Source organism: Pelmatolapia mariae, linkage group LG20 (assembly GCF_036321145.2).
Source record: "Pelmatolapia mariae isolate MD_Pm_ZW linkage group LG20, Pm_UMD_F_2, whole genome shotgun sequence".
NCBI classification, from domain to species: domain Eukaryota; kingdom Metazoa; phylum Chordata; class Actinopteri; order Cichliformes; family Cichlidae; genus Pelmatolapia; species Pelmatolapia mariae.
Window position 1 is genome coordinate 36,266,665 of NC_086244.1, and position 17,527 is coordinate 36,284,191.

At 39.2% G+C, this 17,527-nt stretch overlaps 1 protein-coding gene across 1 annotated transcript in view; it reads right to left on the reverse strand.

Moving 5' to 3' along the window:
• Positions 1-311: 311 nt before the first annotated feature.
• ctnnbl1 (catenin, beta like 1) overlaps positions 312-17,527 on the reverse strand; it is a 68,683-nt gene continuing 51,467 nt past the window's right edge. The window contains exons 14-16 of the mRNA XM_063463929.1: positions 11,236-11,373; positions 10,515-10,587; positions 312-921 (exon numbers count right to left, since the gene is read on the reverse strand). Coding sequence (XP_063319999.1) covers positions 833-921; positions 10,515-10,587; positions 11,236-11,373 — 300 coding nt within the window. The 3' untranslated portion in view covers positions 312-832. The remainder of the gene's footprint in view (positions 922-10,514; positions 10,588-11,235; positions 11,374-17,527) is intronic.

Sequence of the window (17,527 nt, forward strand, 5' to 3'; positions counted from 1 at the left end):
ACTGATGTGCGTGAACAGCATCAGCGTCAAAGAAAAACAGCAGTGGGCTGAGAGCTCCGGGAGGCTGCTGCGATCCATCCGTGGGTGGGTTTGACAAGAAGAAGCAGGTCTGCCTTTCCGCAAGGATTCTAATATTGCGAACGAAGCTGCAGATATAGGCTTGCTGTCTCCATCTGCGCGTCCGTGCAACAGTAACCAAGTGGGGGCATAATGAGATTCATGTGCACAGACTGTTATCAGCTTGCTGTGCCAATCCCACGCTGTAAAACATGACATTTAATCAAAATCAAACAGGCCATCAGAATTCCATTACCAAATGTGTTTTATTAGAAAATATTTTACACCTAAATCCATAAAAAACAAAAACAAAAACAGAAACAAAACAGACCAAACAAAGACTCGCCAGGTAAAAAGCTTTGAGGGGGAATTTCTGAGTTTAAAATCTGTGTCCATGATTATCCTGCAGCGTCCAACACCAGAGTTCAGTAAATAAACAGCACTGTTGCTGAGAGCAGTCTTGCTGGCTGGGTGTTTCAGTCAAGATACAATTTTCTGCCCTCCAAACTCAACTCCCACTGTGTCTGCAGTAAACATCTTCATTGGAACTGAACCAATTCTCTGACACAAGACTTAAACAAGTAGACAAAAAGGATATTATTAACTTAGGGCTGTAATTTTAAATTCTTTCTCACATGAAACCCAATCTCCCTCCACTGAATGCTTTTAGCTGTTTCTGTTCATTTAATCATTAATTTTCTGGGTTTGATGATCACCGAGGTTCTTCGTGTTTGAGGGTGGGAAAGCGTGAGCGTCTGCAAGAGAAGAAGTGAGCTTAGAAGTTGTCTGCAAGGTCCATGATCCTCTTCCGCTCGGCCTCTTTGAACTCATCGCTCTTTCCATCTCCGATGCTCTCGGCGTACTCTGCAATAGATAAAGAAAAATCAGAGGATTAGTTGGCTTGACAGCACAGGCGTGGGCCTTCTGACTTTTGCGGTTAAACAGAACATGCTTGGAGCCAGAAATTGACAGAATTGGTCCTCCTCCAGCACTGAACAGGAGGCAAATGAGGGAAGAAAAACAACGTACACCTCAGGTTTAGGAATTTTCCTAAGAAGTTTAATTAGAGTAATGTAGGTTCAATAATTCATTTGTTCAATAAAACAGACACAAAAACGCAAAGATATTCACAGAAAAACAAAAATATATGAGATGGGTTTTTGTCAAAGCCACCAAAAACTAAAGTGTTCTGGTCCTGAAACACCACCTCACTTCAGCTTTACTTTGTGCTGATTTATTGAGAACTGACTGAATACAAATATACTTTGAATTATGCATGCAAGCTGATTTGAGAAACTGACCATCAAGGGCCCTGGGGCAAGTCTGCAGTTCAGTTAGAAATTACTGGCAATGACGCCTGCTTCCTGCACTTAAAATGCTGAATAATTAGAAAGAAGCAGAGCAGAGATGCTGTAACTTCAGGAGGAAGAGTGAAAGCCATTCTCTGTATATTAAAAGGACTAAGCTAAAGGGAACTATGCATTAAAAGGCTTTGTTATTAAATAGCCTTTCACTCTAATCTAGACATTCTTCAGTCTGTACATCACTTTTCAACAAAAAGTCAAATTATAGGATGTTTCCTGTGGAAAGAAAGAAAAAAAAAAAAAGGCTTTTCTATAATAAGACGCCCTGCAGCAGCGGCTGCACTGAAATCTACCCTGTTTCCTCAGTAACCGGTCCAGGTGTATTGTGCAGTGCTTTTACTTAAGTGTGGACTGCTCTACATTTGACTGTTTTCTTTATTGTCTGCCTCTCACACGAGCCCTCTGAGACAGCGCGACGGTCGATTTGTGAGTCTAATGTGCAGAAAGTTGCAGCTGCCGCAGCCCCGGCAGAGTCCGTGCATCCGGCGTCTCTCTCACCCAGCCTCTGAGGCAGGGATTACACATTAAACCCAGGGATGTCGAGACAGAAAGATGGAATAAAAAATAAATAAATAATAAAAAAAGACTATTTTTCTCTGGGAGACACTTCAGAGAGAAGAGAATGAAGGGGGGCTTTCCTCACAAGAGCCCGCAGGGTTTAGGAGGATAAAGAATGGCTGCCAAAGACACAGAGAAGATTTTGCTTTTGAGGGTAGAAGGATGTTTTTATGTTATTAGATTGTACATAAAGGATAGTGACAGATGTAATAGGGCTGAGGACAAACCTCAAGAGATACTGTAAAATAATACTACTTGTCTACAGGAACAGGCAAAATTATTTATTATGTTAATTCTGGTTTTATAAGGACCTGCTTCTTAATTTTTCATCGTTCTGACAAAAACAAAAGAAATCAGTTTAAACTTTAAAAAAAATGTGTTGATGCTCAAAAAGCAGGATATGGATATACAAAAAATTGTAAGTGTTTCCACGTGTCAAGAACTGGAGTGAGAAGTATCAACAATAAATTCAAAGAGAGCCACGCAGCACAGAATAAGCCTGGCAGAGGTAGGAAGGGAACGATTTCAAGGACACTGGAAAGAAAACAAGTGAGAGATGTTTCTTGAGACCCCAGAACAAATGCAGAGACACGAGTGAACTTAGCCATGTTGGGAAATGTAGTCCCAAAGAAGATAATCACTAGAACCCTGCACAGGAATGGACCGTGAGGTTGCAGACCAAGAAAAGAGACATATTCAAGCCAGACTGAAGCACGCTAAAGATAACCTGGAGAAAGATTATGTAGACTTCTCTGGAGAAAGAAGGGAGAGGTGTACAACCCAAAGATCACAGTGGTAGTGATGGGATTTCCAGCTCTTTTTAGAGAACCGGCTCTTTCGGCTCCCAACTGGCTCTTCAGGTTGTTTTGTTGCTTTAATTAATTTAATATTAACAACAATATAAAATTATGCAGAAAAGGAATTACTAATCTAAAAAAGCCTGTTGTTTTATTTATATATATATAAATATATACAGTGGCCCATAGAGACAAAGCACGTACAAACTCCAAAACACATTTCTAGAGTTAACTGAACTTCCAAAACAGAACTACCTAGATCACTTAAATTACACAATTGAAAGCATATGTGTATTGTTTGTGTATTTATACACAAGCACTCATATATATTCAAATAATTAAAAAAAATGTTCATTTACCTTTTACTACCACACACCAAATCCGGTCGTTGGTACTTGCTGGCTTGTGTAGCCACTAGGTAACAAAAGCTCAACACTGCGCCTAGAATCCTGGAGCACTTCTGTCGTGTTTTGTACGTGCTTCGGAGTTTGTACATGTTTTGGAGTTTGTACGCGCTTTGTCTCTAGGGGCCACCGTAAATATACTTTTATTTATTCACTCCACATAAAATGTAATAAATAAATTGTATAATACAAAAAACAACTATTTACATTTCAACTTTTAACTATTTAAATTTTAGCCTTTTCCTTTTAAAGAAATTTAAAGTGAAACAACACAAAACACTGCAAACCACAACACAATTAAATATAAATTAAAATATGAAAACAAAAAGAAGATGCACATTCTCTGTCATATGGGCCTGCATGAATAAACTTTCTGAATCCTTTATCATCTGCAACTGAAAATAGTTGTGGATGATTACTATACCTTTCTAATGTGATGTTGTTGTCCCTGGCTCTCTTTCTCTCTCTCTCCCTCCTGCTCTGTTTCTGTGCTACTGAGAGTGTAACTACCGCCCCTCCCCCCTCCTCCTCCCAGCGCAACGCACAAGGCTCACGTGCAGAGTGAAGCGAAAAAAAGTGAGAGAGAGAGGGTGAGAGAAAGAAAGAAAAAAACAAACAAAAAAACCCAACAACCCACGGCTCCCAATAAGGAGCCGGCTCGCATCGTTCACTTCAAAGACCCGGCTCTAAGAGCCGTTTCGTTCGCGACCGACACATCACTAGTATCTGGAACTGTGAATCTCGTCAAGGTGGAAGGAATCATGAAAAAAGGATATAGGATTATTTTGAAAAATAAACCTCAAGCAGTCAGCATCTAAACTTGGCCTGGGTCATCGTTTTTATCTTCCAGAACAACAAAAAAATCACAACACACACTTTTTCTGTAAGAACCAAAGCACAAAGCCCTGATCTGAATTCTACTGAAAATCTGTGGGGTGAACTGAAGATCAAGGTCCATCCCATGTTAAAAAGCTTGAGAGATTCTCCAAAGAAGAATGGGCTAACATGCAGACATGCCTAGCACACCTGCTGGCCACTGTACGGCTACATCCTACAGATCTGTATCTATCAGAGTAGTATGGGAGAGCATTAATAGCTAGCATATTTCATGGTTCTTAAATGGCATGGTAATTGGTTTTAACTCATTATTTAAAACCAGTAGCACTTTTAAACTCCTTAGCTGGCCAAGTGCATAAAGTTGTCTTTGTCTACAGTGACTAATAAATTTCTAACTCTTATTCAATAGGAAAGCTATTAACAACAACACTTTCTAGGTTTCCTCACCACAACAAATAACACCTAAATGCAGCATGATGCATTCTTTTTCATTAGGAATTTTAACTTTGTAATGCCACTCATGGAAAGTAATGTCAACCTTTGTAGGTCAAAATATGTATGTATAAAATCTGCATTCAGAAATTCTAAAAGAAGAAAAATATTTCACATGATTTTAACACCATGCTTCAGTTGGAGATAGCATTTATCATGCTTTAAAGCCCACAGTACAGCAAAAGTATAGATGAGTAGACTGTAGTCAGTAAAAGCAGAATTTCAAGTCCCTGCAAAGTTGTAATGAACGGGGTAATTAGCCGAGTTTGGCCACTGTAATAATCATTTACAGCTAGTCGAGGGACTGCAGTCTCTGGCACTTCCATGTTAGTTTCATTTTTTAGGTCACTGCTTATTTCAGTAAGATGAAGTCTGAGGTAAATCTGAGAGTAAATGAATGGAAAATGCCAAGCTGTGCGTACAGTTGAGTCTGACATTTATTGTCAGCTTTATGCAAGAAATTCATGCCAAGTTTTGATTTTCTCTTCTAAACAGCTTGAGCTAACAGAGATTTTTTGAAAAATGCATAATTCTTTGACTGTTCTGTACAGTGAAACTTGTAGAGAGACAATGATAATACCTAATAGCTAAAACTATTAAAACTATTTAAGAAAAAGAAAAAAATGGCTCTTTAAAGCACTAAGATGACAATGAGCTTAAATACCTAAACCCACACTTCTGCCAAGCTTAATTCTTGCCTTTTCTTACCTGCTGACACAGAGCCTGATAATACGAATATATTTATTTAAATGTTGAGTAGAGATGAATGTTACAGTGAGATTACCGGAGACGCCCTAGTGCAAAAAGAGATTTTCAGATTTTTATGGTAAATGGACCAGTTCTTATGTAGTGGTTTTATGTAGTGGTACTTTACACAACTTGGCTCATTCATCCATTCACACAAGCACTTTTTTCTATACTCTTTCTATACAAGTGCTCCTATCTAACATCCACACATTCGCACCTTGGGGTTAGTACTTTCCCCAAGGATATTTGGCATGCAGACTGGAGCAGACCTTACTTTACCACAAAAAAATAACTGAAGTGAGACTGCAGACATGTATTTAAGTTTGAGCAACATTAGAAAGAAGTTAGAAGTAAAGGCAGCCTAGCACACTACAAGAAGTGCTTCTAGAAGTACAAACACTGAGCTCAGGTCAGAAGACGCTCAGGATGACAGTAATCCGCTCGGGTTACTCCATCATTGAGTATTCAGGGGAGAGCTAGGTTATAGCAGGCCACAGCACTAGGCATAAAGTTAAGAAAGTGTAAAGTTAGACCAGCATCTGCAGATATGAGGATGCAGATTCGTCCACAGTGCAAATACAAAAGCCTTGAATGTCAGAATCAGGGATTTTAATTTGATCCGCAGAGGTTTGGATGCGAATGAGACTTACTTAAAAAGGCACAATTTTAAGGGTGACTGAGAAAAGCAGGTGAGGGGCAACTCAGAGAAAGCAACTCAACAAAAACATGATAATCTATGGCCTCTATTACTGCCAGCCTGTCATTGTGACCGAGTGCCAGTGTCTCCATGTCTATAAATGGTGTTGCAGTCAGCCACACAGACAGAGAGGTCAGAGATTCCGTGACTCTTCAACTCTCTGCAGAACCTTTTCTTTGGCATGCTGGTACCCTCTCCTTCTGTCACCACGGCAACATGGCAGAGGACAATACAGTAGTGAGCATCGCCATTACTCAGGTCAGTGACTGGGACGGATCTGCCATGAATACAAGGAGAATCATTTCCAGGAGCAGCCTCTGCAACGGCAGCCAAGGATAGGGACACGCTGTAGGACTTTCAGCGTGATTACAGCTGCAGCTGGAGCACCATAAGTCATTTAAAACACTGCTAAACCAGTCTCAAGCCACTGTGATCCCACTGAACAAAGGACAGCTGGTACAGAATATGGCCACAGTGGGGTAACCTACCGTCTATAATCATCATGCAGTTTGCCTTTTAACAAACAAACAAACAAAGAGAGTGGGAAAAAAAGATACTGCAAAAGCTCTCTAAAATCTGGATACCATGACAACATTTAGCAAGACATGTGCTTCAAAAAACAATAATTGCTGCAAATGTTTATTTTCTTCTCATAAACCAGTTTCATCAGTGCATCTAACAAATGCAAATTAATTTTATCTATGACTATATTTTTGATAGGGGGCAGCACGGTGGCACGGTGGTTAGCACTGTTGCCGCACAGCAAGAAGGTCCTGAGTTCAATTCCACCATCAGGCCGGGGTCTTTCTGTGTGGAGTTTGCATGTTTTCCCCGTGTTTGCGTGGGTTCCCTCCGGGTACTCCAGCTTCCTCCCACCGTCCAAAGACATGCAGCTTGTGGGGATAGGTTAATTGGATAATCCAAATTGCCACTAGGTGTGAATGTGCGAGTGAATGTGAGTGTGAATGGTTGTCTGTCCCTGTGTGTTGGCCCTGCGACAGACTGGCGACCTGTCCAGGGTGTACCCTGCCTCTCGCCCTATGACAGCTGGGATAGGCTCCAGCGCCCCCCGCGACCCTGAAAAGGATAAGTGGAAGCGAATGGATGGACTATATTTTTGATACTTTCAGAGAAAGTCTGTGTAAGGTGGACTTTGCTACATACATTAAATGCAATAGTTTGTATTTTTGAGTCTTGCAAGTTCTTTCTTTAGTACATGTTCTTACCCCACACGATACCGTGGGAGCCATAATTTCTAGTCCCTGGAATAAGGGCTTGACATTACTTAACTGTTCTTTTTTGTGATGGGAGGGTGAGCAAGGGTTTCAATATTTTTGGTCAACTTCCACTTTTAGCTTAAATACAGCGTAAAGACTTCTTTTGCACCTTTTTCATTCTTTACCTCTTGAAGGCCTACTAGGCGTAAACCTTGAAGCTCTTTTTTGAACTTCTTATAGAACAAAACAACAGAGTTTGCATCAGCAGTTAGTCAGGGTGGTCTCTGATTTAAAACCCCCAAAACTATTCTAACATCTTTACTGATATAAAGATTCACGCCACAAGAATGTGCTGCAGGAAAGAACCCAACTTCTTAATCAACACAGTCGCTTAAGTACCGTTTTAGTCAACGGTACAGTTCAATGGCACAAAGGCTGGTTTTCATTGTGTTAAAATAATTGAAAGTGCAGACTTTCAGTTTTATTTGAAGGTATTACACTGAATATTTAAGAATTGCATTCATTTTTGTCCACTGTAGGCTCAAAACTACTAGTATCATAACTTTAAGTGTAAGAATTAGCTTTAATACTTGGGTAAAAATCCAAGTATTATTATATAAAGTTATCACAACTGAAACATTTAAAAAAAAAGGCGAATTATAAACCTCAGAATTCAAAACCAAAAACTTCACAACATAAGCAAAATTGTTCCTGCGGAGCAGTTTTTTTTTTTCTTCAGTAAGCTAAAGCCGTTAAGGTCAAGATAGCAGAGCAGGCGACACACACTGCATGTGCTTAACCTTTTCCTGTGGTTTAACATTGACCGGGTGGGGCACTTGAAATGGGAGATGGCTCCACACACTGTGGCCTAATAGAAAGGGTGAGGTCACTGAACCACACGTGTGCAGATGAATTATGATAGACATATGCAATGGCTCTAAGCTATTATGTATGCAGATGCACAGTTATTTGCAGAATACATAAACACAATATAGTGTATGAAAAATAAGTCACATCAAGATCATGCAAGGAAACCTAACACGCACATTAATATGTAGAAAACATTCAAGGGCAGGCACGGGTACAGAATGCAAACTGAATCAGAAATGAAGTAAACATCTGCAAGGATTTCCTCTCAAAGGTTTGTTAATATGTAAAAAATATGCAGATAAAAGCAAGCAAGGACATGTGCGTACAAATAAATATGGAGACATGCTAATGGCAATCTCACACACACACAAAAACTCTGTAAGTAAGCAAAAACATAGTGTGGACAAGCACGATGTGCGTGTATGCAAATATGCAGATGAAAACAAAAGAGTCACACAGCCACATTTAGGATACAAATTCCTGCACGCGCACGCACACACACACACACACACACACGGGGAGGACTGGAGAAATGCCACGCTTGCTGGCAGTGCCATGTGTGACGGATGGCTCTATCTACAGTGTTACATGCCACAGAGAGCCAGAGGGTGTGTGAACGGAGCCACGTCCTCGAGCTTTATCCGACAATGATACGGGAAGGATGGATGTCGTGCCGCGAAGGAAATAACACAACCTGCTCGGTCTTTGACAGCAGAAAACAAATATAGCACGAGGAGAAATCTCTGGCTAAGTGAAAAAAGCGAATAAAGGACAGACAGACTGTCTCTGCTCTACTCAGTGACAATATGATCAGTTCAGATTTGTAAGCCAGACTCAATTTCATCATATTGTTTTACCATCTACAGAAAGGTAATATAATTAACAAAAACAAAACAAAAGATCACATCTGCCTGGATATTTTAGATGCTCGATTTTATCGTGTTTATTTTTCCATCTGAATTTTCTATATCGTAATCTTCAGGACAGTCTAAATATTAAAAACGCCCCTCTCATACAAGGTCCCAAGTGTGACCTCTGCTAGTGCAAATGCAAAGGAAGAATATACTAAACAAAGGTCAGACTGACAGGGTCTCCCCAGGCCTACTTCTTTGTTCAAGAGAACAGGAGCATATGACATTATTTGTGGTGTGTTATTATATTCCAACCTAACCACTTTGGCAGGCAAACAGCACAGGCTTGCTATCAAACAATAACCAGAGCCAAAGAACAGCGATTATACCAACACTTTCCCCTGAAATGCTGTTTCCTTGCCAGGCTGAGAAGCACTTGGAAACAGGATTTTGCAAAATGTGTCAATAAAATGCACTTCTGAAAGTAATATAAATCTCTGTGGGTGTAAGAGCAGCTTTTGAAGGCACCACTTTGCCCTTTCAAAATACGCCGTTTTTCTACTTTTATCCTTGTTCACTCTAAGGTGAAGGATCTGCGCTTTTGGGCAAGGTCCCAGATCAACCTGTAGATTTGGTATAAAGTCACGGGAAAGGCCTGTGCTGAGAAATGTGTCACTACAGATTATTCTCCCATTTGCAAAGTATGAAGATAAGGAGAAAATTATTTCACTCTTTCAATTTGATAGATGAGGACTATCAGAATGGAAGTTTTTGTCAGAATTCTTCCAACTGCTTTTTTTAACGGAGCAAGGAATTTATAACATAACATTTCTAAGCATACAATAACATAATTATTTCAGAAAAAGCAAAAACAGTACTATTTGCCTTCTGAAAAACTAACCTTTTTATCAAACCACTGATGGGGAATGATGTGTTTCAACTTTATGTACTGTAATACTCAAAGTTTGTTAAAATCAAGTTAAAACTGAGGATTTTCTTCCACAATATAAAAACTTCAGCGAGAGTTTGAGCTGTCACCTGTGAAAGCATCATGCCAAAAGACAACAGAACTCAGTTTGGACTTGAGAAAATTAAGGATATCTGAAGATTTCAACAGTCAGAAGCCAAACTGGATCTGGGTCGTCATTTTGTCCTCCAACATAAACACAACTCAAAACATGTGTAGCTCCTTGTAAAGAACTATCTCCGTCAAATTTGTAGAAGCTTGAGAAATTCGCCAAAGAAGAACGGCCTGGGGAGAAGGCGTGTTACAGACTTGTTGCAAACCACAACAAACGACTGCAGGTTGTTATCCAGCAAAAAGGATACACAACTGATTGATTTTAACCCTACTGTTTTGGGTTTTTGTAAAATAATTTTGCCTGTTTGCAAAGTAAAATAACATAAATATCCAAAATAAAAAGCTATGTTAAAAATTCTTTACCCACCTTAACAGCGCTTAAAAAATACTAATAACTTTTTGTGTATTGATCAAATATTAACAAAACGCATTTATTTGTTAATGCGCTCCCCATATGTTTCACATAAAACAGTGTCTGTGTGTTTATGTGCAGCAGAGTAGCAGAGATACTAAGGAAATATTGAGAAGATAAAGTTACTCACCTCTCATGATGTGGCGCACTACTTTGACAGAACCTCCTCTTAGGTTAAGAATTTGATGGACCCTCTGTTGAAGCTACATGCAGACAAAAAAGAAAAGAAAATAGAATTCCTATTATCTAAGGCTGTATATTGTTGTTTGTTTTGATGTGTCTTATTACTTGGTCTGTATTTTAGTGATAAACAAGAACTAAAGGTAACATTGTAGCTAAAAAGACAGTTTCCACTTTGAGTTAATGCTAGTTTGCTTAGCTTAAAATGTTCAACTTTAAGCTCATTGTTTGCTCCATATGTTTATTCTTGGACTCTACTAGTATGTTATACTAGGCCTTTCAAACACTAGTGCTGGGAAATACTGCCTCAAATCTTTATCACAATATTTCATTCATATTTTTTACAATATAGAAAACAATGCAGTGGTTGCACCTTGCAGGCAGTAGAATTTAGCCCAAACCCTGTCAAAAGGTTTCAGCAGCAGTATTATAGTGTAACAGTAGTGACACGGCCTTATAGACTGTGACACAATGCAAGTCAAATGCCTAAGTAGTATGTTTTTGCCTGCAACTGCAACACTTTACATAACTGTAACACTTTAACAAACTGCACCCATTAAAAGCTATTTGACCTCCATCTGTTTTCATAGTTTGTTTGTGCAGACATGTTAAGAACAATTAATCTGAAAGGAAATTGGTAATTCAGGACCAGTTTGTGTATCTGTGTGTACCTGTGGGATTCCTGAGTTGCTGATCTCCACCATAATGTAGCAGATCAACTGAAGAACAAATAGCCCGGCGTCCAGACGACGAAGGTAAAACTCATCCTCCATGCTGTCGTCCAAGATCTCCCCACGACGGACCATCTCCTGCACACACACAAACAGATAGAAAAGGCTTGTAAAAAGAGAAATGTTTTCAAGCACAAAGCAGAGAGTTTTCTGTTGTTTGTGGCACACTTATAAAAGATTCAACAAACAGAAAAAAATCAGAGACCAAGTTTAATTTAGGTGTTGTTTTTCAGCCTCTTCCACAAATCCATTTTCTTATTGACCAGACAAACAAATCAATCGATTTCACAGCTCTACTGCTGGCTCTCACACACTTACACATACGTACACACACTTGCATAGTTATCCATCTTAACGGTCCTGTCAGTATGCCAATAACACAGTGGTGCCAATAAGCACACAGCCTACATTAATCATCATTAGAGATCAAGAAGCAGACCTGAGGGGAGAGGGGAATCTGAAGCGTAAGCCACTAGAGTGGCACAGAAATACAAACAGTGTGTGTGTATAGCGCATTGCAGCCTCTAAGATTTACATCTAAACGTCATCAGTAAAGTCACTATTTATTGTGAATGATGCAATTGGCCTTGTAATAAAAACAATGCAATATTCATGTATTTGCAGAATGACAAACTGAGTGTCTTTGGTGACATTCACAGGAAACATGCTTTATTAAGCTACCGATAATGCAAATTTAACCATTTTCTAATGATACACCTTCATATTGAAGCATATAAATGGTAATACTAACTTTTCAATGAGGCAGCCAAATTTCACTTTTACCAAGCAGCTAAAAAATCGGATTCTTGCTGCCAGACAGAATGACGGAAAAGGGACACTTATTGCCTGGCCTCTATTATTTAAAAAGAATTTCAGGGTTGACAAAGTATATTGGCAAAACAAAAAACAAAACAAAACATGGATTTCAGCATCAAGCTAATGGGTATCCCCATGACCTTCAGACCCAAATGATTTAATCTCTAAGGACTTCTCCTTTAAGATCAATCACATCGAAAAGCTGCCTGTTCTGAGGACTACATTACAAGACTATTTTGGGGAAGCCCTTTTAAACCATGTTGCAAAGCTGAGAAACAAAATAGCATGTCAGTGTTAGAGACATTGTGATTTAACAGCAGGATGGCGCCCCGCTTTATTGATTTCATTCCTAAGAGAAGACAGCCCAGTACACATTTACAACAAAGCCCTGGTATATAATGCAGCTTGTTAAACATGCAAGACAATGCAGATAATTAAAACAAGAACCGTTAATAAAGCCATTAAATGTAGGGCATTTTTTGTCTTCTGTGTCCTCTGAGTAAAACCGTGGCCTAGAATTCTGTTTTATTACAAAGAGGAGTGTTATCGCATTGTAAAATAGAGCCCCAGAGCTCAGTCTTGTTGCTGTCAACCAGACCTACTAAAGATGCACAAAAGTTGAAACAGAGTTATTTGAATTTAAACTGCGTTGCCTTTCCCTCCTGTAGGAGGAAAAAAAAAAAAGATTATCTCAGTTTCCAACTCAGCTCATTATTAGGAGGGGATACAGTAAATCTCACAATCCAACTTCATCAAAGACACAAAACGAATTCTGAGACAAGGTAAGCCTCAAGCACCAAGAAAAACAGTGGTAAAGATATTATTATGCAGACTTCAAAACTACAATCCACGTCTCCATCAGTGATTCTCAACTTGAGGTATCCCTGCTCAGGGAGTACTTCTTTGTAACTGGGTTTTTTTTTGTTTTGTTTTAAATACAAGCATATTTGCATTTAGATAGAAAATGAATTTAAAGGAATAAGATGCTGAATGTTAGGGCATTTATTGCTATTGAGACTAGTAACACATTAACTCCTAACCAACAAGCTGACCGCACACTATAAACCCTGTGCATTAACCCTGAGATTGCATAAAATATATGTCATATTAGCAATCACTAGAGGACAATTGAAATAATTATACAAAATTGTTGTATAATTATTAAATTGTTGATGGACCAGAAGAGCTTTGATGAACCATGAGACGGATTCTCCAAAGTCTTTGGAAGTCTGCTGGAGAGACGGAATGCCATTGTTCCAACACATAATCCCTTAGTTGGCGTTTTGATGATGTTTGCGGAGAGTGCCGTCTGTCAAGAGGGTTTAAAATCTCCCATATGTGTTCAGTTTGAGTAAGACGTGAATCAGGCAAATGTTTTGATGAGTATTAGTTGTTTAGTTGGCTTTAGAGTACTATGGAAAAAAATCTTGCGTCAATCTTCATTTCTTTCTTTCCTTCAGAGTTTGTACAAGTCTAACAAGCTTGAAGGTCAGTGTTTGGTATGCCCACTTTATTCTGCAAAACAGCCTGAAGTTTCTTAGGAAAGCTTTTTAAAAGTAGTCTTCAGGAATATTTCTCCAGGTTTCTTAAAGGACAGTCGAAGCTCTTCTTTGGATGTTGGCAGATTTTTGTTCCTGTTAAGATCCCACGCTGCTTCAATAATGACGATGTCCGGGCTCTGAGCAGGCCTGTCCATGATCAACAGCATTCCATTTTATGTTTTTATTTTTTCTTCTAGTTTTTTATGATCATACTTTTCTTTCTTTTCATCACCATGACAGAACCTCTACTGTGTTTTACAAATGGGTGTACCTCTCTTCATAAGCCTTTGTGTCACCGATTTTCTTGTGTAATCTGGCATACCTCAGCCTCTTCTCCCCATTTCCCTTCTTGAAGAATGGCTTCTTGATGGCCATCCTTCCACTGACATCACTTCTGATAAGGAGCAGATGAACAGCAGATAAATCAACTAGAGGTCCAGTTGCATCTCACAGATCCTCTGTCAGGTCTTTATTGGATTTTTAGGTTTGCCCACTTCTTCTTTTGTCCTCCACTTGACCAATTAAGACAAACTACATAGCATGCTCAGATACACCAAGTTTTTGGTTCTTCTTAGTAATCACCTTGTTGGCCCAAAAATATTATTTTATGCCTCCCAAACTGTGTTAGCATTGACATTTCTTTTTAATTCAGCTAAAGAAATGGGAACACATAATATGTTTTGCAACATTTGCAGCCAGCTACTAGTAACAAAGTGCCTAAAGACACAACACTGGTTCATTCCTCGGGTTAGGAGCCTTTTTCATGCCTGAAGGATTCATAGGTGAGTGTTTATTAGACAGACATTCCTCTGAAAATGGTAGAAAAGCAACCAATCAAAAACGCTGAAAGTCCTTGAGAAGGCCTATTTCTCAAGACCACTTTGAACAAATTACAAGGACATGTGGCTCATTGGAAGTGAAATATAAAGAAGGGTAGCTCAACACTTTTGCACACTACTAAACATAGTACTGAGAGAGAAAAAATCAAGACTGGACAAAAAAGGAACTTGAAAAAAAAAAAAAAAAAGTAAAACTATTCTACTTGTACTATAAAGCACACCTACCTGAAATGATTCAGAGAGCAGAACTGAAACATGACAGGTGATGCTGATTAAAAAATACTTGATTTGGAGTGCTGCCATGTATGCTGCAAACTGCTTATTAAGTTCAGTTTACAATTATTGTATGGTGCATGACTGACTTAATTAGTGAATCCAAAAGAAACTAACAGGTTACACATGGTTTCCCCTGGTTTAGCCTTCATTAATTACAAGAATATGGGGGGGAAAAGACCCAAGTCAAAAACCTGATGTCTTTTATATTCAGCGTAAAAAATCTCAGCTAAACTACTGTCAGCTAATGTCCCTGACACTTTAATATCATACTTGTGCAAAATGTTTTTGTTTTTTTAATGGCAGTGAAGTATCAGATTTGCATCATTTTTATTTGATTCCACAGTCAGAGGCTCAGTTTAATTTATTTAGTGCTGAGAAACCGTGCCAAGGAGAGAGAGGTGTTTTTCAAAATGACAGAAGAGGAGGAAGAGAGAAATGCTCAGAAAACTCCTCCTCAGTATGATCCTGGCAGCTACTAATATTAATTTTGAGAACTTTATCACCTCCACCTCTAATAGAAAAAGCATCTGCCCAGACTCAAAATACATTTAGTGCATAATTTTAGAATGTAAATATGGCCTGTCAAGGCAAGAGAAGTCATGATGTCACCAATGGAGGATGACAGAAAGAAAGAAAATTACAGTTAGGTTTATGATGTCACAGAAAAATGTGTGCAAGGTTTTCTTTGCTGACATAAGACAGCTAAGATCAGCACTCTGGTATGTTAATCTATCAAAACACATATGACTAAGAATAATTTCAATCATCAAAACTGAAGAACAACCTTCATGGATGGGCTCTATGACACTTAAAGCAATATTATTTGTCAGATAATTCCATTAAATGAGTTGCGCCTGGTTAGTACTTGGATGAGAGACCACCTGGGAATACCAGGAGCTGTACACTTTTGGTTAGCTGTAGCTCAGGTAGAGCAGGTCTTCTACTAATCGGAGGGTTGGTGGTTCAAACCCCAGTTTCTCCAGTCTGCATGACAAATATCCTAGATATTAATCCAAAGTCGCTCTCTGATGCATTCATCAGAGTATGAAGGTGTGTGAATGTAGATAGAAAGCCTCTAGGTAGAAAAAGCATAGAAAGAGTGCATGTATGAATGGGAGAATAAGGCAAGTTGTATACAGCACTTTGAGTATTAAGAGTGCAAAAGCACAATATAAGAACCAGTCCATTTACAAGGAACTGATTTTTTTTTTTTTTTTAAATGTCACTTTAACGTGAACATTTAAGGGGGTTGCAACGCTTTCAGAGCCAGCCTCAAGTGACCAATAGAGAACTGCATTTTTTGGCGCATTTCTCAGCTCCAGAAGCTGATGCCTGATAACGAGCTGTGTGAAAACACTGCCTTGAAAACCAGAGGAACCAGCTTCCAATTTAAGTTGTAGAACATACAAATCTAGGTGAATTAACACTGAAAGTTTTTCATTTATCTATATGACACCCCCCCTTGGGGGGTTTTAGGGACTAGAAGCAGTTTTTAACCAAAAGCCTTAAACTCTGTAACTGTAACTCACCTAACATAATTAATGTGCGACGTTTACTTCTAAACGCATTTTCCATAACCCATGATCTACAATCCATTTAGTTACCCTTTAGCAACAACGAGCCTCATCAACAAGAAAAAGTAATAAAAATTTTGCAAAACTCACCTGCAACACTTTACTGTAACAGTAAGAAAAGCTCGACAGATCGAGAAAGACCTACGAAAGTGTGAGAGAGTGGAAGTTCTTTTTGAAGCATGACGTGCATTTACAATTTATTATCGAGAGCAGTGGAAGTGGACATTTGGGATATTAAAAGCTGAACCGGCGTAGGCACTGTGGCAGGATTCATTACAGCGGCAGAGTTTTGTTCACTCGTAAGTTTTGACAATGTGGCCAATATCTTTTGTGTGTCAGCTGGGTCCCTCTGGCAAACACCGGACAGAAGAAGCGGAGGAAGAAAAACGTGTTGAAAGGAGGGACTGGACAAGTCAATTACTGCAACCTCAGGGGAGCCTGGCAGCTAGGCTACAGTACAGACAAAGTAATAAGCAGTGATTTTCAGCTGCATTGTGCTTGTGTTTGTGTGACGGCATGTGCATGATTTATGGAACAGTGTGCATACTTTTCTCCATACTTTTGGAAACCACATAGGTTTGTTTGCGTCTCTGTTTGACATGTTCATAAGCGTACATATCTCTGAACAAGAGCCTTTATCTAGCGTGCTCCTTAATGAGTGTGTGTGTGTAGATGTGTGTCTGCTTGTTATTCCGGTGCTCTCTTTTCTGCTGGCATACCTCGATGCAGAATTAAAGTGATTTCTTTGTCAGCAATTTACAAAAACCCACTGTGGCTGTGTGTGTAGGAACTAATGGTTTTTGATGAAGCTTAAGCAAACTCCAGAAGGAGGGGTTAGATAGCCTCATTATGAAACAGAGATGCAGAGGTTCATAAGGAAAAATCTGAGCCAAACACTGCTTTGTGAGAACACACGACGACATGCTGATTTCTAGTTGTGATGGAGAGAGCCAAAGAACAGTCATCTGCTTCTGGGTTCCTATCAGTTATCGTTTGCTTACAAAGTGGGGAAATGCAAAACAGCAGTGTTACAGGAAGATGGGGTGGGGTGGGGGCTATTTGCAAGCAAAAACAACACATTCGGTGCGTGCTGAGCTCTGATCAAATGTTGAAATGGTTGACGGTAAAACACAGTTTGTCCGTGTTCAGTCTCAAGCAGCTTTGTGTTCTCGATCTTTGACAGCTT